Source organism: Thermobia domestica, unplaced genomic scaffold, assembly GCF_964235325.1.
Source record: "Thermobia domestica unplaced genomic scaffold, izTheDome1.hap1.1 HAP1_SCAFFOLD_285, whole genome shotgun sequence".
NCBI lineage: Eukaryota > Metazoa > Arthropoda > Insecta > Zygentoma > Lepismatidae > Thermobia > Thermobia domestica.
In genome coordinates, this window is record NW_027656000.1 from 192,629 (window position 1) to 217,107 (window position 24,479).

Consider the following 24,479-nt stretch of genomic DNA (forward strand, 5'->3'; position numbering starts at 1 on the left):
ATGAAATCTATATAGATCTCAAACTCAGCGGAGGCAATTGCCCCCCTACTCCTCCTAAATGACGCCCCTGCAACTAATCGTCAAAGCGAACTGAGGCCAATGGCAATTTGTTGTCCAAACCTGCCACTAGTTATACTCAATAGGGGCATTGTGTTCCCTCTGCCGGTTGGTACGCTATTTCAAAAAGTTCGGTTTCTTTTTTAACACACCTGGCATATGCCTATGTTCCATGCTACAGCTACCGGTATCTGTCCCTATGTACTTAGTTATTAAGATAATTTAGGGACAATGCTTTACTACAAAAGAGACTTAAAATGTTTTTTTTTGGGGGGGGGGAGATTTGTGTCCGATTGCCACAAAGGAATAAAGGGAAATTTATGTTCCCGAATAAGCTTCAAATCCGCCCGCTTCCCAATGTTGAAGACAACTCTGCTCCTCTGATCCTTCACAGTATTGGTTTTCAACGTCATGAATATTTTGAACATTGCTTTAAAAAAAAAATGTGTTACCCGTCCCCCCTCCCAATGTTGAAAACAGATTTGCGCCGCTGCCCTAGACTAACGTTGGAGTAGATGTGAGGTTCTTTCAGTTTTCTGCAGTAAAAGCTGTAGTATCTTAATCTTAATCTTAATCTGAACTATATATAAAACTACATGAGCTGACATAAATTATTGATCACTTCCTGTAGGGCTACAATGATTAAATTAGACATGATTGTAGCTTTCCGGAACTAACCCACACAAAATTTCCAAAAGTGAATATTTTTAATTTTTACGGGGTCTAAAGAGGGGATGAAGAATTTCCCCATGTAATTTAAATGGGCCTTTTTTGGACCTATAATCTCATATTTTAGGTACTTAGAATTGGAATAAAAACTTGAAATTCGGTGTGCTTGTACGTTTTTGTTAGCGTTACCTAAGTGAAACATCAGAAATAAAAGTTTCCAACCCTAGAGTGGTTTTATGACTAACTGAAAAATCTTTCCCATGTTATTTATATGGGACGTCTTTTTCTACACCCCAAAATGTTTAGGCACTTTCGGCAGGATTAGAATGATAAAATTTCGCATGATTGTAGCCTTCCGGGACTAACCGACAGGAAAATTGCCAAAAGTGAATATTTTTAATTTTTTGAGGGTCTAAAGGGGGATGAAGAAATTCCCATGCTATTTAAATGGGTGTTTTCTTGGGACACAAAATCTTATCTTTTAGACAGTTGAAATAGGAAAAGAAACGATAGAATTGTGGATTCAAGAAGTACGAGGTCGTAGGCCGAGCAAAGACTGTGTGTAGGGGGTGAAGCCCCCGGATGGGCAGATTCAGGAAATATGAAGAGCAAGTTCACGAAATTCACTGTTCATGCAAAGGATGATAGATGAGAAATGCAAGGTCGTAGGGCAGGCAGATTCAGGGGTTTGGAGGCGAATCCCCCAGCTAGCCCAAGGCTAGTCTCCTATAAAATGTACTATAAAATTGTTACTCCAATGCATGCCAGCTAGAGTTTTTTTCTTTCTTTCTTTCTTCATCGTGCTCAGAGCTGGATTTAAGTTTGAGGGGACCTAAGCTATTGAAAGTAATTTATTTCGCCTCTTTATTTCAAGTGTGACATAACCCAAAATTCCCAACTTTTCAGGAGAAGCATTTGAAAGTTTTGAAATGCTGCATCTCGCGTATCTTTGCTCACGCCACAAGTGCTCTCTAGCGCTCAGTTTTGGAAGCACATCTGTGAAATTTTTACCAGAGAAATAGTACATCAAGACTAGGTTTCATCCTCTGTCCATAAGTCAATAAGGGCGAATTTTGAGTTATGTTACTCATGAAATAAACAGTCAATGACAAATTATCTGCGCTGCAGCTTCATATTACACGTTGCAATGCAACCATCCTATGCAGAATGTAGGCACCCTATACACAGAAATGAGCAAACGTGATGTTTTATGGACACTGGCGCAAATCCCAGGGGGGACGAGGGGGACATGTCCCCTCCAATCTTGGACCTGGGGGGGACTGTCCCCCCCAATAATCTGACTTAAAAAGTGCTTTTTGGGATAAGTCTGATGATTTGTGTCCGACTGCCACAAAGAAATGTAAGATGAAATTGATTTCTCTTGGCTTTTCCATTTTTTAAAAAGAATCGTCTGTAGTATTTCAAACTGAACTTCGTGCTGTAGTGCGTTTAGTAGTCTCATCAATATGTATTAATTCCACTTCCACTACTTGGGCACAAATTGCAATAAATGCTAGAAGAGGATATACCCCTCTCCTCATGCTGGAAAGTTGTCTCAGCATTAGGTACGGGCACAAATTCCGGGGAAATGGGGATACATGTCCCCCCCCCAACATTGGAACTAGAGGCTCTCCCAATAATCCGATTTGAAAAGTGCTTTTTGCAGATAAGTGTGATAATTTGTGTCCGACTGCCACAAAGGAAAGTGAGGTGAAATTGGTTTCTCTTGGTTTTTCAATTTTTACTGAAAATGAAGGCGTGCGACTATACGTGACGTAACCTGATATGAAATCTTATCTCATCTTCTCCCCTAGGCCCTAGCACACAAAGAGTATACAAACTATCCAATGTCAGTAGAATCGATCTTTACAGTAAATGCGCATTTAATCCATTTGTACTATCAGCCTAGGCGCCTACTCATGCTTCGTAAGCTAACTAACTCTATAGCGTTTGGAACCCGGAGGTTCAATGTCGCGTTCACAAAAGATCTCCACTGAGTTCTATCCTTAGCCAACTGGATCCAGTTTCTACTTTATATTCCTATTTTTGCGAGATTCACCTTAATATTGTCTTCCCATCCGTGCCTAGGTCTTCCTAATGGTCGTTTTCCGATTGGTCTTACCGCTGAACATATGTCCTGCCCACCTAAGCCCTCTAGACTTGGTGACCCTAACAATGTTTGGTAAGCCGTATAATTTTCGTAGTTCCTCATTATGAAGTTACCGCCATTACCCATTAACGTTCCTCTTGGGTCCGAATATTCGTCTGAGCATCATGTTCTCAAATACTTTCAGTCTATGTTCTTCCCTCAGAGTAAGCGACCATGTTTCGAAACCATACAGAACAACAGGTATGATTATCGTTTTATATATTTTAAGCTTCAAATTCCTCGACAGAATTCGCGACAAAAAGAGATTTTGAACTGAATAACAACACGAATTCCCTGCTTTTAGTCGACATTTAATTTTTTCGTGAATATGATTTTTGTCTGTTAATACTGATCCTAGATATTTGAAAGTATCCACTTTATCAAAAGTATTAATTAATATTTTAACGCATTCATAATTTGCTGTATTACGGTCCCGACACACTTCCATGTATTTAGTTTTCTCTGCATTTACTTTTAAACTCTTGTCCCTGCAAGCGTTTAATAAGATCTCTGCATTTCTTTCTATTGTTCTCCTATCATACCCTATTAAATTTACATCATCAGCGTACGCATAACTGGTGAACACCGTTCAGCTCTAGGCCCTGGTTGCTATCTTTGATTTTCCTTATAGCGTATTCCAGGACAAACTTGAATAATAATGGCGACAACGCATCTCCTAGTTTCAGAAAATTCTCGACGTGAAAGCTCGTGGCCAAATATTTTCTTACCCGGACTTTACTTTGGGATTCATTTAAACATTCCTTAATTGATCTAATTAGCTTTTTCGGTATTCCAAATTCTGTAAGAACGTTGTACAATGTTTCTCTCCTAACCGAGTCGTAAGCCTTTCTAAAATCAATAAATAGTTAATGCACCGGGCTACTGTATTTCCACTTCTTTTCGAGTATTTGGCGAATGGTAAATATTTGGTCGATAGTTGATCGATTTCGTCTAAATCCACACTGATAATCTCCAATAATTTCATCTGCGTATTTCAATCTTGCTAATAGTATGTTTGAAAGGATTTTATAGGATGTTGACAGAAGAGAAATGCCTCGATAATTATTACAGTCAGTTTTGTCGCCTTTCTTGTGGATTGGAACAATAATTGATCATTTACACTCTTGTGGCAATTCTTCCTTGTTGTAGATAAGGAGAATGAGTTTGTGTATCTTGTTCCAAATTTTTCGCCTCCAGCTAAAATTAACTCAGCCGGAATTTCGTTTACACCCGGAGATTTGCGTTTCTTTAATTTCTTTATAGCGATTTCTACTTCTATTCGGTTGGGTTCTGGAATATACGGTTCTGCGGTGTGCATCTCCTTTTCTCCACGCACATTAGTTTTTGGCTGTGTGTTAAGCAAATCGTCAAAGAAATCTTTCCATCTATTTAAAATGCTATCTGTATCAATGAGAACTGTTCCATGAGTTTTCTTTAATATAAGCCGGAGGTTGATAGCCTTTCTTAAATTCGTTGATCCCTTTATACATGTCCCGAATGTTTTTACTTTACAATTATCTTCAAGTTCCTAAATTTTCGCTTTCAAAAAATCGCGTTTCTTTGTTCTAAAAGTTTTGGAAGTTTCCCGCCTGATGTCTACGAAATTTTGTGTAGTTAATATTTCATTAGGATTTTGTAGACAACGTAATTTTGCCTGTTTTCTCTTCTCTGCTAGTTCAAACCATGGTTTGTTCCTACGTATTTCCACATGTCCCAATTTTTCTTTTGAGAGAGGATGCTTTGTAAGCATAGAAAAGAATTCAATCGCTGGAATATTTTTCTCCATGATCTTAAGGTCACATCTGTTAACTAAAGAGTATATGATATGCGTCAGATTTCTGTAACGATTCCTGTAATGTTATTAAGATTATCATCATTTTGCTCAAAGAGTATTTTTTTTTCGTGACATAATTGATATTCTTTCTTCATAGTTTTGAAGTCATTATTTATATTAATAAAACAATTTTAACGTGGATCTTTGTGGATGCCTAATTAGAAACATACCAATTATAAATATACATGTATTCAGATTTCAGAATGTGTTCACGGCAGCGATTTGTAATACTGATATGTACTACTACTTCACCTAATATATAATATACTCTACAATAGTTGATCAGATTCATCTACCGTAATATGAGTTTCATCTCCCTTCTCTAGAATAAGCCTCAAATCTGCCCTCTTCCCAATGTTGAAGACAACCAATGGCATATTTAGGATTTTGTTTCGAGGCGGTATGCCCAACACAAGGAAGGAAGTGGGCAATTGCCCACCTGAGTTTGAGAATTAAATATATTTTAATTTATGTATAAATTGAAGTTATAATGGCAAGAAATGCAGACCGATAAATCCTGTATGATATGATACAAAAATTTAGGAGTGAATCTAACCCTTTATTCTATTCATACAAGAAAAAGGAAGCATCCTCTTGGCCTTCCTAATTTCCCGAGCTAATTATTCCTCCGTTTTGATTTACTTTAATTCAAACGTTTTCTTCTTTCAAAAATAACTAAACTATATAATTTTTCCTTTGTTATAATAACTAAAGTCCTGTCATGTTGATATCCGCGCAAGTTGGTGTGGAACACCAGTTTCGCCTATCAACTCCTCTTAGTTTTGGTGTTACTGATGACGGCCGACTTGAATCACAACTGACAACGGTCGATAAAATATGAGAGACGAAATGAAAGAAAGTAACGTCAAGAAAAAGAAACAGAAAAGTAGAAAGGACGAAAGAAAGAACAAAAGGACTCAGTTCTTACATGGAATGAAATTTGACAAATACAGTATTATTTCTGACCAAAGAGCGTAAGGAAATGGAAAGTCAATGACATTCTTAGAAATGGTAAGAAGGATTATTGTTGTACGTGGAATGCGAAAAGCTAACAAATTTATTTCGGGGGGGGGGGTGCTTGACCCCGATAGCCTCCTAAATACGCCACTGAAGACAATTCTGCTCCCCTGATCCTTCACAACATTGTTTTTCAACTTCATAAATATTTTGAATATCGCTTATATATATATATATATATATATATATATATATATATATATATATATATATATATATATGGAAACGTTCTTACCCGTCCCCCCCAATGTTGAAGACAGATTTGCGCCGCTGTTTATGGAGCAGCATAACAGAAGGAGATCTGTTACTCACATCATAGAAATCTACAAAGCACAAAACACTATTACTGTATCCTGTATGTGGGTTTCATTTTATTTATATTTATTTTTTTTTAAATCGTATACGTATTTTAGAAATGTGCCTCCATAATTTCTGGGGGCCATCCAAGAGAGTGGGATCCTAAGCAGGCGCACGCCGAGATTTTTTTGGGGGGTGAAGGGCAAGGGCGCCGATCCTGGGAGGACGAGCCCTCCCCCCAAAGCTCATGTCGGCCCCCTCATTGTATTTGTAAATTTACAATATTTTGCATAATTTGAATGCAATTTGTCTTAAAATCCTTATATATCCTTTCTGCGTCTGAATGGACCCCGCTAAATTTACAGAGAAATCGCCGCCCTTGGTGAAGGGTCCAAGAATTGTGGAGGTCCAGCAACTACGACTATATAGTATTGAATGTGCATTATTCTGCTCCCGAAACGACGAAAAGTAATTGTAAAATACTTCAACCTATATTTTCAGGGGAAAAAGTGATAGAACTAGATTGTTTTTATAGGAAAAAGAGTGCATATTGTAGAAGGCCAATGTCCTTCTCCATCATCTGCATATCAAAATGCAGATGAGGGGCACATTTACATATCAATATGTAAATAGCTTAATTTGTGATCAAATTAATTGCTTATTAATTAGTATGCATAGTGAATAATTTTCAGTTGTTATGATTAAAGGTGTTTAAACACCGAGCGTAGTACGGAAATATTAATACAATATTGTATTATATTGTATTTAGTTATTTGTGTTATTTCCTTTATAGGCTAATTATATTGTATTTTACGCTTGCATCTACTTACTGGGTTACTGTATTATATACAGCATACATGGGGATGAAGGAAGATTGATATAAATATACTCTACGATGGATTAATTATTCAAGAAATAGGCATATTCTATGGGAATCATGCATTGAGTTGAGAATCGTGGAAGACGGAGCTAGCGCTGACAGAGAATTTTTTTTTCTTGTTCTCTCCCGACTCATTGTCGCCGAGCATACTAGATAGGAGGTCCCTCCCAACTCACTGTTTCAAGAAACCACTAGCAGAGGGACAGAATAAGACGTATTATACACAGGAAGGATCCTACTCACTTTCTTAGTGAAACAACACTGATTTGGAAATAGTGGTTACAGACGCTCAACTTCTATTGTATAAAAAGTTGTAAAAATTTTAGCGTCAACATGTGAGTTTTTGGATTTCTATAGGTGTGATTTTGGATAGCAGCAAGCTCAAGCGTCACTTCCACCCCCCCTTCACCCATAGCCGGTACCGTCAGCGAGCGGACCTTTTCATTTTTTCCCAAGATGCAACACCAGTTTAAAAAGTTTACATTATTTTGACTCATTTTTCTATGTAAAATATTAATATTAACGTATTACGCTCCAATTGTTCTTGGAAATACCGTACAAAATTATGTTTTATTTTATCAACGTGTATCCCTTTCGTACAAGACATTTGGATCTTGTAATTGGTAAAATTGATAATAACCAAAGATGTTTCCTTTTTCTCTCTCCTTAAAAACATGGATGCCAATTAGTAGCAGACGGTTGAAAGGCAGCCGCAGGAAATTGGGCTTATTCCCCGTACTGAGAGAGATGACAGTTTATGTCAATTATAACTATGTAATCTATGTGTATTTTACTTTAATTTTGTGTATGATAACCCGTTCTGCTATTATTCAAAATACTGTTTATATGTGAAAACAATTAGTTGTTTTGAAAACTTCATAGACTTCTGGGGGTAGCAGAAGCTATCAAAAGTGACCACAGTTGAAGCAATGGCAGCACCTGTCAAAGAACTGCGGGGTAGTAAGTGCAGACATAGGCAGGGTTTCGTATGATTTCTGCAAAAGACCACCCAGAAGATTTGCCTGGGGCAACAAACCTTTTGTTGCAAGACCCAAGAAGGAGCGAGTCCTTCTGTTTCTGAAGTTTTGTGAAGTAAATATACTTGTTTCGTGAGTGAACAAGAGTAGTTCGTTCTCTCATCTGGAAGTGGAAACACGTACAATCATAGTAAGGAAGTCATCTCTACTTCTTTGCTTAACGGTTAGTGATATCCCAGGAACGTGAGGACATTTTCGGTCCCCGTGGAGATTCCTGTTGAAATACATCATGTGATGTATTCGGAACTTCGTGTGAGTGATAAACTTTGTCTATACTAATCACTATTGAGTGTGAATTAAAGAACGTGTTGAACAGTGCGCTTATCTAAGCAGTAGAAGCTTAGTCATACAAGTTAACTACAATTTATAATGGAGAGTTACGTTTAATAATAATTATTATTTTTTTTATCATGCTAACTGAAAACTTGTAGGAGAAGAACTAAAGTAGACATCTTGTCTAATACCCGACCTATAGAATGGGGAAACCTTTACACGTCCAGTATGGCAGTGAAAACGTAAAAGTAATATATCTCAGTTGAGATATTTTAAGGCCTGTAACGTCACAAACATAGTGCCTTCCTTGGACTTTCTGAACAAGGTTCCAAGCATTTGTAATGCTTGCTTTCATGGACATACCACATGTCCACGTCCAGAGAATTCATCGTCCAGCCTATTAAACAGTTAACATGAACATTCACCCTCTACAGTGAAATGGGAATGTGTAAGGACATGGTGACTTTGTACTAGAACTGGGTACATGAACGATAAGTCAGCTACAGGAACAGTGCAGCGAACATACAAGATATATGATCAATTTAATTTTGTTTTTTTTTATCTTCATTTAACGTGTTGCCTAAAATGATATTTTGTGTGATAGTATTTTCTCCTCTCTGAGACTGACAGAGACTATGAACTCATCAACTGAGCAGTAAAGAAATTTGTATAAAATGTTCTTTTTTTTCTAAGGTCAACCAGACCTTAAATAATAAGTTTTCGTCCTCCCCCTTCTAATTTTTTTATATAGTGAAACAAGTGTTGTATATATATATATATATATATATATATATATATATATATATATATATATATATATATATATATATATATATATCAATATATATCATAGTGTCAGTGTGTTAGTAGTGCACTACATAAGAAGTTTAAGTATCAGTGTATTGGAGTGTTATCATCAACATCCACACTCATCTTGATGTTTCATTATCTTGGAAATAAACCGCCATCTCTAATCAGAATTTGTGTTGAAGTCAATTTGCTGCAGGGTGAGTACCTACTGCTAATGAAAATGTTCTGTTTCAGGAGTGTGAGACAAGGAAGCATTTTCCCTTGTTGGGTGTATGTCTGACCAGCTCTCTGAATGGGGCCCGGAGAGTATACTGCCCAGAGAACCATTGAAAAACAGTCATGAGTATAGTGAGTTGTTAAACAGGCTGCTACCTGTTGTTTTAAAGTAGATTTTTTTCTATAACCTTTTGAGATTTTCCATAAACTCACTATAGTAGCGTCTAGACCATGACTGTTGTACAGATATCCCTGAGATCTGTTGTTCTTATTAATTGAAATTATTCATGCTCTACCGAATTCACCTGTGGTAGTGGCGGCTCTTACAGGAGATTACCTTCATCTCCAAGAAGGGAAGTAACTATACAGTTACCTGTAATTTGCATATTATGGTAATTTTACTTTAGATTTGAATATTCCCAGCCACTCCACATTTATTTATTTACTTTTTATTTGTGTTGGTGTTCTTTGGTAACCTTAGTTTCGGCTCTGGCTACCTGCACCTCACAAATATTGTGGCTACCCAGCTTCAGGGCTCGAAATTCCACGCTCTTGCGCCAAATATTGTGGCGCCAACAGCGTTAAGGGCAGAAGAGTATCCTTTAAATACTCAGTGGTCAGCATACAGTTTAAATAATATTTTCGTTTCATGTTTTGTTTACTTCCCCAGAAATTTCCAAGAACGACGGTGTCTTGTGTATTTGAATTTTATGTCTGTGTTTGAATGTATCACTGTATAACATTGTATTAGAGAGAATTCAGGCTTTTGAAGTTAGGGGGGGATGTAATTTTTGTAACCTTATTTTCTACTTTTGGTAAATGGTCATAACAAGAGCACAGGCTCGAAAAGTAGTAAAAATGGACCAGCAGTTTGTAAGTGACGATTTTGCTCAGAGAGCTGACGAGCTCTCAGAAGAAAGTAGTGTGGTAGCGCAGGGCGCTAACGAGCGCACGGACAGCGTAGTGGGAGACGCTGACGTGGTGGAAACGGTTCCGCCAGTCACCGGTAGGGAACCGGAAGTGCCTTTGCGGGAGGAAAGGGACGAAACTACTGAAACTCCGGAACATATTGTTAGCCCAGCCGTAAACGAAGGTAGCTCGTTGGAAAACATTGGTAGCCTAAATTTAGCAGATATACTGGGTAAGCTGCTACAAGGCCAGCGGGATTTAGAAAAGAACCTTGAGAAAAAATTGGGAGAAAAAATAGAGAGAAGTATAGAACAAGTCCGTAACGAAACGAGACAGAATTGTGAGAGGTTAGAAGAAAGTAATAAGAGCCTAGAGGAAAAATTAGAATTAAAACTTGTGGAAAGTGCAGCAAATTTAGAGAACAGATTAGTAGAAAGTTCGCACAATTTAGAAAGCAAACTGGAAAGGAAATTTGAGGAAAGTTCTCATAGCCTGGAGCAAGCACATAAAGAGACGAAAGTTATGTATACACGTCTCGAACAGGCTATCGAGTCCAGTAATGCTCGTCTTGAACTCCAGTTGGAGACTGTGAGTTCAAGACTCGAGCACAGTGAACGTGAGCTGACCGAGTGGCTAGAGATTACCACAGTAGAGCTTAGGGGGGAGATTGAAGGCGCTCGGGAAGATCTCAACTCACGCGTCACAGAAACCACAAAGAAACTGGAAGAAAATTATACAGATCTTTCTGAAAGTATACAACAGGTCTCGTCTCGTGTTGAACAGACCACTATACAACTTAATAATCAGGTCAGGAGAGTGGAAGTGAGTTTCGCTTCCCAACTAGCCAGGCTCAGGGGGGAAATCGAGCAGGAAACGCCACTTGAGGAAATTCGATCTGAGTGTAACGGTAGCATCCAGCAGATGCAAGATACCGTACAGGATGTATGCACGCAATTAGAAAAGAAGATGGAGGAATGGAAAAACTCCATACAGAGGGAGACGAGTGAGGTGATCGAGGGGCGACTCGCGAACATCTCTGTCTCCGCCACCCAAGAACGGCCTCCATCACCAAATAACACCTCGAGTCGCGACTTGCCCGGTTCTCAACCTGGGAACCTCGCTACTGCCCACGAGACAGACCCTGTTCCATCAACGTCTCGCTCATGTACTCATGAGACGAGACAAAATCTCGCAACAGCGTTAGGTCTCATACACAGAGATGTCACTTTGCCTGTGTATACGGGAAACGAGACGGAAACCGAGACCTATAATTTTCTGCAAGATCTTGACCGGTACTTCGAGGTTACTGGGGTACCGGATGAGATGAGATTAAGCTTCATACCCCGAGCTGTCCGGAACACCTGTTACCAATGGTTCCAGGTAAACAGAAGCAAAATTAGATCATATGAAGATTTTGTGAGTGAATTTAGGCATTGCTACCTTAGTGAAGAGCGGTTGGCTAACTTAAGAGCTAACATTTTAACTTCTCACTTTGACAGTAGAGTGCACAAATCCCCTGCAGAATATCTGTTGGATTTGCTGCACAAAAACAGCATTTTGGAGCCACGCATGTCAGATGCGACACTACTAAAAGTACTCCCACGGCACTTCCCAAATTGGCTATTTCGGGCAATAGTCTCGTCTCGCCCGTAAACAATAGCAGAACTTCTGAATTTGGTACAAGAACTGCAGTCGTCGATGACGAATCGAGACCAGTTCTACCAAGCAAACCCAAGGAAAGGGGTCAATATGCTCCAGGTGAGCATTGAAAGCGAGGACAATAACCCCTCAGGCCTTAGCGGTAAGCACCTGGCTCGGAAGAAAAACAGAGTACGAGATAACCAGCGTCCTTACCAGAGACGTAGACAAAACACGAACCAAAACAGCCACCAGCACTCACCGCCTCGAAACCAGAGCAGCGGAAGTGGGTCAGCTGGCTGGTCACGTGGGGGGAACTCCCACACCCACCACAACAACAACAACGGTCGTGTAGCCCGCGGTAGGAGGGGTGGAATGCGCAGTGCGGATAGACAGAGAGGGAATTCCTTCCGTCGAGAAGAGGAAGAGATACAACTTCTCGAACGCTATGACCGTGCGCCCCCTCCTCCCACTCAGAACATAAACAATACCAGGAGTAACCAACCCTCATCTCCTTCTTCAAGGGAATGAGGATTGTCCGCATATACTTGCGGCGGCGGTAGGTTGGACACGGTGAGAACTTGTTCACCCGAGTTGACGAAATTACAACCCAAGTATGTGCGATATTCAGAAAATAACTTAGAAAATGAAAATGATGAAAACTCTTGCGAAACCGCAGTGAAGGAAATTTTTGTAGTAGAAGAAGGAAAAGAAGAAGAAAATTGTAATTTATGTTTACAGATAAAATCTAAGAAGCATTTTAATGAAGGCATGTTTGAAAACAAATTGGTATTGCTTAGTAGGAACGGGGAACATATTGACCTAGATAGGGAAATTTATGAAGAAGCGAATGGCATATTTAAGAATCTTTTTGACTCATGTAATGATGCATTACCTGCAAATAACGTCATCTCACTACCAGAGATACAAGTGTGTTTATTTGGAAAAGAGGTGAATTGTTTATAGGACACTGGGGCGACTTGCTCTCCAATCTCCAAAGAAATTTGGGACTCCGTCTCAAATATCCAACCCCCTCCCGCATTTTTGAGTGCGAAGAATATACGGGTAACGTCCGCTTTTGGTAGTAAATCAGCGACGATCATTGGCCAAACTCTGTTAGTCATTGAGATACAAGGAAGGAATATCATACTCTAGGTATTATAATATCAGGCCTGAACAGGTCTTTGATATTAGGGTCCAACTTTTTCACCGAATCTCGTGCCGTGTTAGACTATGACACCGGCCTTCTACATCTCAAACATCCTTATGATGTAGAAGTGGCGTTTAGATCAGTAGATTGCGAGACTGAGGATATAGTAGTTCGTTGCTTAGAATTGAATGGAGAGTGCCAGAAACCATTTAGTATAATGGATGAAGTAGATAATTTTGATTGTAATTTTTTCCCGTCAGACGAAAGACGGAAGGCCATACGGGTTAGTGCACAGAATGAGTCTAAGACCTACAGAGAAAAGGCAGCTCGTGCCCCGAACTTGGATGATGGAAGATTCCCAAGTGCCCAAGAAATGGCAGTTCACGTATTCCCACCAGAAGAGTGGATGAAAGTGAAAACTCGTGCCTCCCATTCAGAGATAGAAGAGTTTGTATCGAACTACTCAGATCTCTCAGCCTCCCAAAGAGAAAGTTTGAAAGCTGTGCTGCTAAAGCATCAAGCCCTTTTTGATGTCAAGCCAGGTTGCATAGCTAACTACGAGCATGAGATTGGAGTAACGGACGAACGTCCAATCAAGACAAAACTGTATCCTTACCCGAAGAGATTTAGAAACTTAGTATCCAATGAAATTTCGAGATGGCTAGCGTGGGGGGTGATCAAGAAACAGCCTACGGCATATATTAATCCTCTGGTAGTGACACCGAAGAGTGATGGACGTATTCGAGTCTGTATCGATGGCCGAGCTCTGGCCAAAATATCTGGTGATCTTTCTGACAGACCAATGCCACCCCTATCTGTTCTCCAAGACATATGTGGTAATTCTTATTTCAGCTGCGTAGATGCAACCGAAATGTTCTTGCAGATCAAAGTTAAGGAAAGCGATCAAAAATACTTAGGATTCTTGCATGAAGGCATATCTTATGTCTTTCAGAAACTTCCGTTTGGGACTAAACAAAGCCTTGCTTCTTGTGTCAGAGCTTTAGATATGCTGATAGGAACTGAAGCGCGAGAGTACTGCGGCGCTTATGTTGACGATTTAATTTTGGCCGACAGGAGCTTCAGTGATCATATTGTACACCTCGACAAAGTGTTGGGTTTACTCACTGCGGGTGGCCTAACTCTCAGGCTGAAAAAGTGCAATTTCGCAAGGAAAAGTTTAAACATACTTGGTTTCCAACTTTCTCAATCCGGTATCGGTAAAGATCCGGAGAAAGTGAAGTCGGTGTTGGATTTTAGAACACCCCGGAACGTGAAGGAACTGCGTTCCTTCATTGGCTACTGCCAATATTACAGATGCTTCAGTAGGAAGTACTCGGAAGTTCTCCATCCGTTGTTCCAACTACTGAAGAAGAATGTGAGGTTCAAGTGGGAACCAGAACATCAGGCAGCGATGGAGAAGATCAAGGAGATCTTCCAGGAAGATGTAGTTCTGAAAACCGTCCTGCCTGACAAACAGCTGATATTAGAGTCTGATGCGTGTGACATTGCATGTTCGTCTCTATTGTACCAGCGTGATGATAATGATGACATTAGGGTCATTGCATTCACATCACGTGTGTTTAATGCGGCACAGAAGAATTACTCCATAACTGAGAAGGAGCTTTTTGGACTAATAGATGGGGTTGTAAAATTCAAGCAATATTTAGTAGGAACTAAATTCATAATTCGCAGCGACCACCTTGCGCTTAAGTTTATTTTACACTGTAGGCTTACAAACCAGCGCATCACCCGGTGGGCGATGCTGCTCTCCAATTTCAACTTTGAATTTCAGTTTGTTAAGTCCAACGAGAATTTGAGTGACTATCACTCCAGGTACCCTCCTCACACAGAAGAAGACCTCAGTGTTGCACGGAAGCCTATCCTCCAGGAGTCGCTGATGTCCATCCTGACGGAAATTCCCTGTGAGTTGAGGAAGATGATTGCCATACTACCGGAGATGCAGTCTTCAGATCCTGTCTACGGCAAGATCAAGAGAGATGTAGAAGAGAAGACGGACTCACCAAAAGTAAATGGTGCTTGTCACCGTTTTGAAGTGCTGAACGGACGCTTATGCAAGCGTGACCGGGAAGGAGTCCGAATATGCATCCCAGAAGTGCTAGTAATTCCACTGCTCGATTACTACCATACAGATCGAGGGCACATGTCGGCTAGTAAATTACTCCCACTTCTATCTGAATTCTTCGTATGGCCAAAAATGAGAGCAAGTGTGAGGAAATTTTGTGCTTCCTGCGAATTGTGCCAGAAGAGCAACCCTCCCCATTGTTATCGTCCGGGACCACTGAATCCCGTCGTCGTTGAGAAGCCAGGCTATTTGGTCTGTGCTGACTGGTTAGGACCCATAACCAAGGGAATTGGGGGAGTCCACTACATTTTAGTGTTCTACGACGCATTTTCGAAACTCATTGGTTTATATGCGTGTAGGAAAGCCAACACTACCACTGCAATTAGAAAACTTAAAGAGTACTTAAAGGTAAACCCTAGTGTGGAACTCGTCTGTACAGACAGAGGGTCACCTTTCCAGTCTAACCGCTGGAAAAATGAGTTAGCAGACCTTGGTATCAGGCACATCACTTCTACACCATATTATCCGCAAGGAGAAATGGCAGAAGTGGCCGTTAAGGCGACCGTACGTTTACTACGTAAATTGTGTCATGATAACCAAAGATTGTGGCCCAAATACTTAGATAAAATAGAGAAGTGTTTGAACTCCGCGAAGCACCTGACCACTGGTGTGTCAGCCTTTAAATGTCACTTTGGACAGTCTATGTCTAGAGACATAGCCAGGCTATTTGAAGTCCCAGAAGTGGATCAGCGCCATGACGTGCAGTATTACATTGAGATCGCACGAAAGAATCACAAAAGGAATGCTGCTGCACGAAAACGAAACTTCGACAAGTCACACCGTACAGTAGAGTACAATGTGGGTGACCTTGTTCTATCTAGAGTTTTCCCTAAGTCGGATGCTCTAGCAGGTGTTTCGAAGAAACTCTTACTCTTATATTGTGGCCCTTGGAAAATTGTCGCTACCACCGGCCGAAATATGTACACACTAGCGGATCCAGCGACAAATGAGGTCAAGATGACCAGAAATGCCTTCCTCTTAAAACCGTACGTTGTTAGAGAAGAAGCAACTCACAGTGGTACTGGTACAATAGAGGCGCAATAGTATCACACATTGATGCATCGAACCCCAGATTTGACACAAGTGTACATAGTGTTAGTGTTATAGTGTTATTTAGTGAACTTGTGTATTAGTGTATTTGTGTATGTATGGGAATTTATATGATTCAGGTTAATGTAAAGTTAGGACTCCTGAATTCTCTATATTTAGTTTTGTGTATTGGTAATTTTTGTCATTATGTTGCTGTGTGATTTACTGTGTTGTTTTTTTTTATGTGATTATATTTCAAGAACGAAAATGTGCCCTCTTTTAGATCTACGTCCTGTACTAGCAAGTACAGCACCTAGAATCATAGGGGGGAAAATACTGTAGAAGGCCAATGTCCTTCTCCATCATCTGCATATCAAAATGCAGATGAGGGGCACATTTACATATCAATATGTAAATAGCTTAATTTGTGATCAAATTAATTGCTTATTAATTAGTATGCATAGTGAATAATTTTCAGTTGTTATGATTAAAGGTGTTTAAACACCGAGCGTAGTACGGAAATATTAATACAATATTGTATTATATTGTATTTAGTTATTTGTGTTATTTCCTTTATAGGCTAATTATATTGTATTTTACGCTCGCATCTACTTACTGGGTTACTGTATTATATACAGCATACATGGGGATGAAGGAAGATTGATATAAATATACTCTACGATGGATTAATTATTCAAGAAATAGGCATATTCTATGGGAATCATGCATTGAGTTGAGAATCGTGGAAGACGGAGCTAGCGCTGACAGAGAACTTTTTTTTCTTGTTCTCTCCCGACTCATTGTCGCCGAGCATACTAGATAGGAGGTCCCTCCCAACTCACTGTTTCAAGAAACCACTAGCAGAGGGACAGAATAAGACGTATTATACACAGGAAGGATCCTACTCACTTTCTTAGTGAAACAACACTGATTTGGAAATAGTGGTTACAGACGCTCAACTTCTATTGTATAAAAAGTTGTAAAAATTTTAGCGTCAACATGTGAGTTTTTGGATTTCTATAGGTGTGATTTTGGATAGCAGCAAGCTCAAGCGTCACTTCCACCCCCCCTTCACCCATAGCCGGTACCGTCAGCGAGCGGACCTTTTCATTTTTTCCCAAGATGCAACACCAGTTTAAAAAGTTTACATTATTTTGACTCATTTTTCTATGTAAAATATTAATATTAACGTATTACGCTCCAATTGTTCTTGGAAATACCGTACAAAATTATGTTTTATTTTATCAACGTGTATCCCTTTCGTACAAGACATTTGGATCTTGTAATTGGTAAAATTGATAATAACCAAAGATGTTTCCTTTTTCTCTCTCCTTAAAAACATGGATGCCAATTAGTAGCAGACGGTTGAAAGGCAGCCGCAGGAAATTGGGCTTATTCCCCGTACTGAGAGAGATGACAGTTTATGTCAATTATAACTATGTAATCTATGTGTATTTTACTTTAATTTTGTGTATGATAACCCGTTCTGCTATTATTCAAAATACTGTTTATATGTGAAAACAATTAGTTGTTTTGAAAACTTCATAGACTTCTGGGGGTAGCAGAAGCTATCAAAAGTGACCACAGTTGAAGCAATGGCAGCACCTGTCAAAGAACTGCGGGGTAGTAAGTGCAGACATAGGCAGGGTTTCATATGATTTCTGCAAAAGACCACCCAGAAGATTTGCCTGGGGCAACAAACCTTTTGTTGCAAGACCCAAGAAGGAGCGAGTCCTTCTGTTTCTGAAGTTTTGTGAAGTAAATATACTTGTTTCGTGAGTGAACAAGAGTAGTTCGTTCTCTCATCTGGAAGTGGAAACACGTACAATCATAGTAAGGAAGTCATCTCTACTTCTATGCTTAACGGTTAGTGATATCCCAGGAACGTGAGGACATTTTCGGTCCCCGTGGAGATTCCTGTCGAAATACATCATGTGATGTATTCGGAACTTCGTGTGAGTGATAAACTTTGTCTATACTAATCACTATTGAGTGTGAATTAAAGAACGTGTTGAACAGTGCGCTTATCTAAGCAGTAGAAGCTTAGTCATACAAGTTAACTACAATTTATAATGGAGAGTTACGTTTAATAATAATTATTATTTTTTTTATCATGCTAACTGAAAACTTATAGGAGAAGAACTAAAGTAAACATCTTGTCTAATACCCGACCTATAGAATGGGGAAACCTTTACACGTCCAGTATGGCAGTGAAAACGTAAAAGTAATATATCTCAGTTGAGATATTTTAAGGCCTGTAACGTCACAAACACAGTGCCTTCCTTGGACTTTCTGAACAAGGTTCCAAGCATTTGTAATGCTTGCTTTCATGGACATACCACATGTCCACGTCCAGAGAATTCATCGTCCAGCCTATTAAACAGTTAACATGAACATTCACCCTCTACAGTGAAATGGGAATGTGTAAGGACATGGTGACTTTGTACTAGAACTGGGTACATGAACGATAAGTCAGCTACAGGAACAGTGCAGCGAACATACAAGATATATGATCAATTTAATTTTGTTTTTTTTTATCTTCATTTAACGTGTTGCCTAAAATGATATTTTGTGTGATAGTATTTTCTCCTCTCTGAGACTGACAGAGACTATGAACTCATCAACTGAGCAGTAAAGAAATTTGTATAAAATGTTCTTTTTTTTCTAAGGTCAACCAGACCTTAAATAATAAGTTTTCGTCCTCCCCCTTCTAATTTTTTTATATAGTGAAACAAGTGTTGTATATATATATATATATATATATATATATATATATATATATATATATATATATATATATATATATCAATATATATATATATATATATATATATATATATATATATATATATATATATATATATATATATATATATATATATCAATATATATCATAGTGTCAGTGTGTTAGTAGTGCACTACATAAGAAGTTTAAGTATCAGTGTATTGGAGTGTTATCATCAACATCCACACTCATCTTGATGTTTCATTATCTTGGAAATAAACCGCCATCTCTAATCAGAATTTGTGTTGAAGTCAATTTGCTGCAGGGTGAGTACCTACTGCTAATGAAAATGTTCTGTTTCAGGAGTGTGAGACAAGGAAGCATTTTCCCTTGTTGGGTGTATGTCTGACCAGCTCTCTGAATGGGGCCCGGAGAGTATACTGCCCAGAGAACCATTGAAAAACAGTCATGAGTATAGTGAGTTGTTAAACAGGCTGCTACCTGTTGTTTTAAAGTAGATTTTTTTTTCTATAACCTTTTGAGATTTTCCATAAACTCACTATAGTAGCGTCTAGACCATGACTGTTGTACAGATATCCCTGAGATCTGTTGTTCTTATTAATTGAAATTATTCATGCTCTACCGAATTCACCTGTGGTAGTGGCGGCTCTTACAGGAGATTACCTTCATCTCCAAGAAGGGAAGTAACTATACAGTTACCTGTAATTTGCATATTATGGTAATTTTACTTTAGATTTGAATATTCCCAGCCACTCCACATTTATTTATTTACTTTTTATTTGTGTTGGTGTTCTTTGGTAACCTTAGTTTCGGCTCTGGCTACCTGCACCTCACAATATGAACTGTAAGATCAAATTTTCATTATACATCAATTTAGGATTTAGATTTCTGGGCTTTCGGCATCTGAGGCCATTTAGCCCGTCACGTTTTGAGGGATGACGTCCCTCGGGGAGCACACTATTCGGGGAAAGGGAAGGAAGGAAGGAGCCTAGACCTATAAGTTTCATACTACCTCGGCATTTACCTGGTGTAAATCAGGAAAACTCAGGAAAACCTCATTCACGCTGGCTGGCCTCAAAAAGTGTTTTACAATTTTTCGACCGAGTGCTCCAACCGGGAACCGAGTCCGGGACCGCTCGTACCGAAGGCGAGAGCGTTAGCAACTACGCTATGCGAGGGCACCATTATATATCAATAGTCTTCCTGTTAAACAAATATGTTTTGATTGAGAAAGTGTACAAGTGTATGTTGAGCTAGGAAGTTTTGCAGGGTCCCGACCTTGTGGATCTTACCCCTGTAGATGTGCCCCTGGTCCTAAGCTAGAGCTTGTTGAGTTTATACGTAAATCCTCCACTGACAGTGCCCGTTCAATATCTGATGCATACGAAATGTTTTCCGTAGGTTTTGATCCATTTGTATTAGTATATTTTTGTCCATCTTCGCGCTCTTCGCTACTCTTATTCATACGTTTATCTTGATGCTTGTTCATATTAGCGTAAGCAAAACTGAAGTCTCCATTCGCAAAATTGACAGGATATAAGACTGCTTCTTTTAACTTCCAATTATTGCCACTAGAGCTCAGTAGATGCAAGGAAACTGGTATACAGCTACAGTGCCATCTACAGTTCAAATTGAGAACTTCATTAAATGGGTGAAACCAGATAGATGAAATGCAAGTATGAGCGATCCTGTCCATGTTACGTTTTCGCAGACGTATTCCATCCATTTGATTTTTAGAATAACAATAGAAAAAGAATTCGTTGTCTCTACCGTAACGTGGAACTTCTTCTCGAAGGGCAACTCCCTAGAAAAATATGAAATTGGAACTCCTATTACATAAAATATCAAATATCAAATTCAGTGGCGGATCTAGAATGTAAGAACTGGGAGGGGACACCAGAACCCAGACTATGATAGATACATCATTAGTTTACTGTAAACTTTCAAAAATATATAATAGCTTAATGTTTTTTATCACTCAAAAAACTGAGGGGACCTATGCCTCTCCGGCTCCGGCCCAAATCCGCCACTGATCAAATTTGGACCCGCGTGGAATTTAAAACAGTAATCAACATCTTTATTACTTCCAGGGGCCGCAGTTGGTGTTTTATTAAAGTAAAACCCAGAGTAGATTTATACTTTTGGGGGGGCCTAACCACGCCCGAGGTACGGGGGCCGGTCCCCCTAAATTTTAAATGGACCTCTAAAATGTTCACGATCTTGCTAATAAACTATAAGATGATGATAAACTATAATATAGTTGGATCGGGCCCTCCCAAAATTCTACAGCAGCCCTCCTACATTTTTGGGCTGCCTACGGGCCTGCGTCTAATAGCAGAGATTTTAGGGAAAAGAATCCAGATGACATTTAAGTTGTTATTTTTTGGATCTGTTGAACCTATTCCACACTTCATTTATACTTTCAAGTTTCTATCGTTATCATATTTTGTAAAAAAGTTTAATCTTGAATCGCGCCCCCTTCCTTCTCAAAAGATGGAGAGCTTAAATGAAGGAGATCAGTTGTCTCCGGCCCCCCACATGTTACGGCCCTGTATGTAGTTAAAACATTTAAACATCGACATTTCTTACGTAAGGACTACGTAAAGATGGGAGGTGGTATGGGAGGTCAATAACATAGAGTACAATTGTACAAAATGAGCTTTCGTTTTGAGCGAGACCAAGGGCGGCTCGTGAGGAAAGTCACATCACTACAAATTAACAGAACAAACTTACCTACTGTCCGGCTCAAACCTCTTGATGTTTGGCTAAAGCTAATGGCGCTTAAGAGCGACGTTGTCAGATTTTATTTCCTTTGGTGTACAAGAATAATGTGAAACATTTCTTTCGTGAAACACAGATGGGAGAAAGAAATAAACCTTCCAACCAAGAAGGTGAAAGAACAAATACTGGTCTAGATTGACTTATGTATGAAGAAACAATCTTACAACAAAATAACGAACCACTGTGCGTAGATTCATACTTTTCTCCCTTCTTTCCTTTCTTTTATTTTCTTTTTTTCCTAACCACACACTAACATTATATGAACGAAGACGTTTTTGAGTGCAAATAATGTTTATCTCAAGCATCGACTATTAGACAACCTCGCGTAACTTTCATTGGATATTGTAAAAAAGAGGCCACGCCTTAAACATCAAGAAGTTTGAGCCAGTGATGCACGAATTCATGTATGCAACAATATTAGCACATGGGCTAAGTTTCGACGGATACATGAAGAGACAAGGGAAATAAATGAAAAAGTTTGGACGGACACATGCACAGACAGGGTAAATATACAGGGTCTTTCAAAACAACACTGACAACGTTGAGGAAGTGATTCCTGACACCAAGATAAAACGAAAAGTATAGACCAACCTGGGTGCACAAATGCGTCCTTTCGGAGTTTTAGGCTACCGAAAACATGAAAAAATTAACTTTAAAGGTCCATAGCTCTAACACTATGGGACCTACTGTAGTCGGGTCAAACTTCATTTAGAAACTAATATGTCCAACTAGGGTAGGCCTTATAGTTTTGGAGCTATGGACCTTTAAAGTTCATTGTTCGTGTTTTCGACAGCCTATAACTCCGAAAGGAAACATTTGTGCACCCAGGTTGATCTATACTTTGTCTTATCTTGGTGTCATGAATCACCTCCCAAGCGTTGGTGTTCTTTTGAAACACCCTGTATAAAGGAGCTATGGGAAATCGAACTCCTTCTTAGAAATCAATAATTCACTTCTCTAGTTCATTGATCACATTAATTTCTAATGAATCAACACAATAAGTCATTATTTTACGTTGTTATGTGTGACAAAGAAATGTCACTAGGTAATTGATTACCAAATTCTAATTTCCTTTTGTTTTAATTCTTTTCCAGGATGTTTATTGGCTTTCTCAGAAGCTCCCCAACATGAAAGGAAAGTTCAGAGTTCCGTTCGCCAAATTTAATCACATGGACTTCCTGTGGGGGACCAAAGCGGATTCACTGCTCTACCAAAGAGTGATCAGTCTGCTAAAGATCGAAAGCTAACGTGCTTTATAACTTCTTTTGTTTATTCTTCTATTTCGTTTACAAAAAAAAAAAAAAAAAAAAAAAAAAATCCTTGAAACTACAGCATGAAAATAAAAATTATAAAAGCACTCATTCGAATAAAATTACAGTAAAACAACTTCTTCACTGGCTTTGCTGAAGAGAGAAAATGTTAACTTATGAGAAATGATGTACACAAGGTGGGGGGGGGGTCGCGGATTGAATCCCCTCTTGAACAAGATATGGAAAAATAAACATTTATAATATTAAAATATGCTCTATACAAAAAAAAAAACTTACAATAACCTTAGCAAGAAAAGAAAAGTGAGTGCTTAAAGCCCTCCTTGACGAAATTCTGCGTACATCACTCCTTAGAAGTGATAATAACAGTGTTTTATCCATTATCTTGACATATTAGGAGAGAAAAATCCCTCCCCTCATAATTCTGGAATTCTTACTCAAAATGTTTGAAGGTGTAGCTGTTGCATCTTGGTGATAAATATGGTCTTCCCCTCCTAGAACTTTAGATCCCCTCAAATTGAGAAGGGTGGGTAAAAACACTGATAATAACAGTCCAGGTTTATTTGTGTCAACTCTCACTTAATTAAAACAAGTGAATGATGATGGAGGAACTTTGGAATGATAATGTGGGAGAAAACGCGAATTCCCCGATATCCCGAGAAAACCCACAGATATGGTGTTGTCCACCACAAATTACTTGAACGAAAATCGAACGAGGGACCCCATGCACCAGAGGTAAGCGCTTTATCACCGTGCCAGAAAGTAGGATGGTAGAGCGCTTATCTCTGGTGCGTGGGGTCCCTCGTTCGATTCTCGTTCAAGTAATTTGTGGTGGACAACACCATATCTGTGGGTTTTCTCGGGATATCGGGGAATTCGCGTTTTCTCCCACATCTCACTTGATGTTTTTGCGCTGCCTGGCTATAACATACATGTCATATGATGGGTAGAACCGTGGCTAAAACCTGCAGTTGGTTTGCGAGAAAATAATATTTTTAAAAAAAACTCATTAAATGAGAAATGCTCGTTTTGTTTTCTTAGTGTTTTTTTATTATATTTCTCAACAAAACGTTCCCAACTAGCAGAGACAACTTGCAAGCCGCTTGCTGTAAGCTTGCATTGGAAGTCGGCAAACTTGCATCCGGCTTGATTGGAAAGCATGCAAGCATTCCACAAGCTGGATTCAAGTAACGAAGTGACATGGGAACAACCTTGCATTTAGTGCTTCATTCAAGCTTGACGCAAGCGTTTTGCGCTGGTAACAAGTCATTAGCCAATGAACGGCCAGTGTTGCTATGACGCTCTGCGAAGGATCTAAAGTATCGCTTGCAAGTACAACAAAAGGTAGATTGTATGAAAGCACGCGATGAAAGAGCAAGTGTAGAAAGCCCAAAGCCAGGTACACATCAACTGGCCGTAAGCTTTCTTGCTACTTGAGTTACATCGATTTTCTTTTTCCTAGCGTGGTAGCCAGCGTGGTAAAATTATTTACATGTTTTCCAATCTGTACCAGTCATTTTCTAAGTTTTCAAATATAATTACTTACAAATAAGTGTAGATTACAGTATTTACAGTA

The 24,479-nt window shown here is 39.2% G+C and overlaps 1 protein-coding gene across 1 annotated transcript in view; it reads left to right on the top strand.

Annotated features, from left to right (window-relative positions):
- Positions 1-23,637, top strand: part of LOC145676675 (lipase 3-like) — a 70,263-nt gene extending 46,626 nt beyond the window's left edge. Inside the window, exon 9 of the mRNA XM_081747519.1 lies at positions 22,730-23,637. Within this exon, the coding sequence (XP_081603645.1) occupies positions 22,730-22,882 (153 nt within the window). The 3' untranslated portion in view covers positions 22,883-23,637. The remainder of the gene's footprint in view (positions 1-22,729) is intronic.
- Positions 23,638-24,479: the final 842 nt, after the last annotated feature.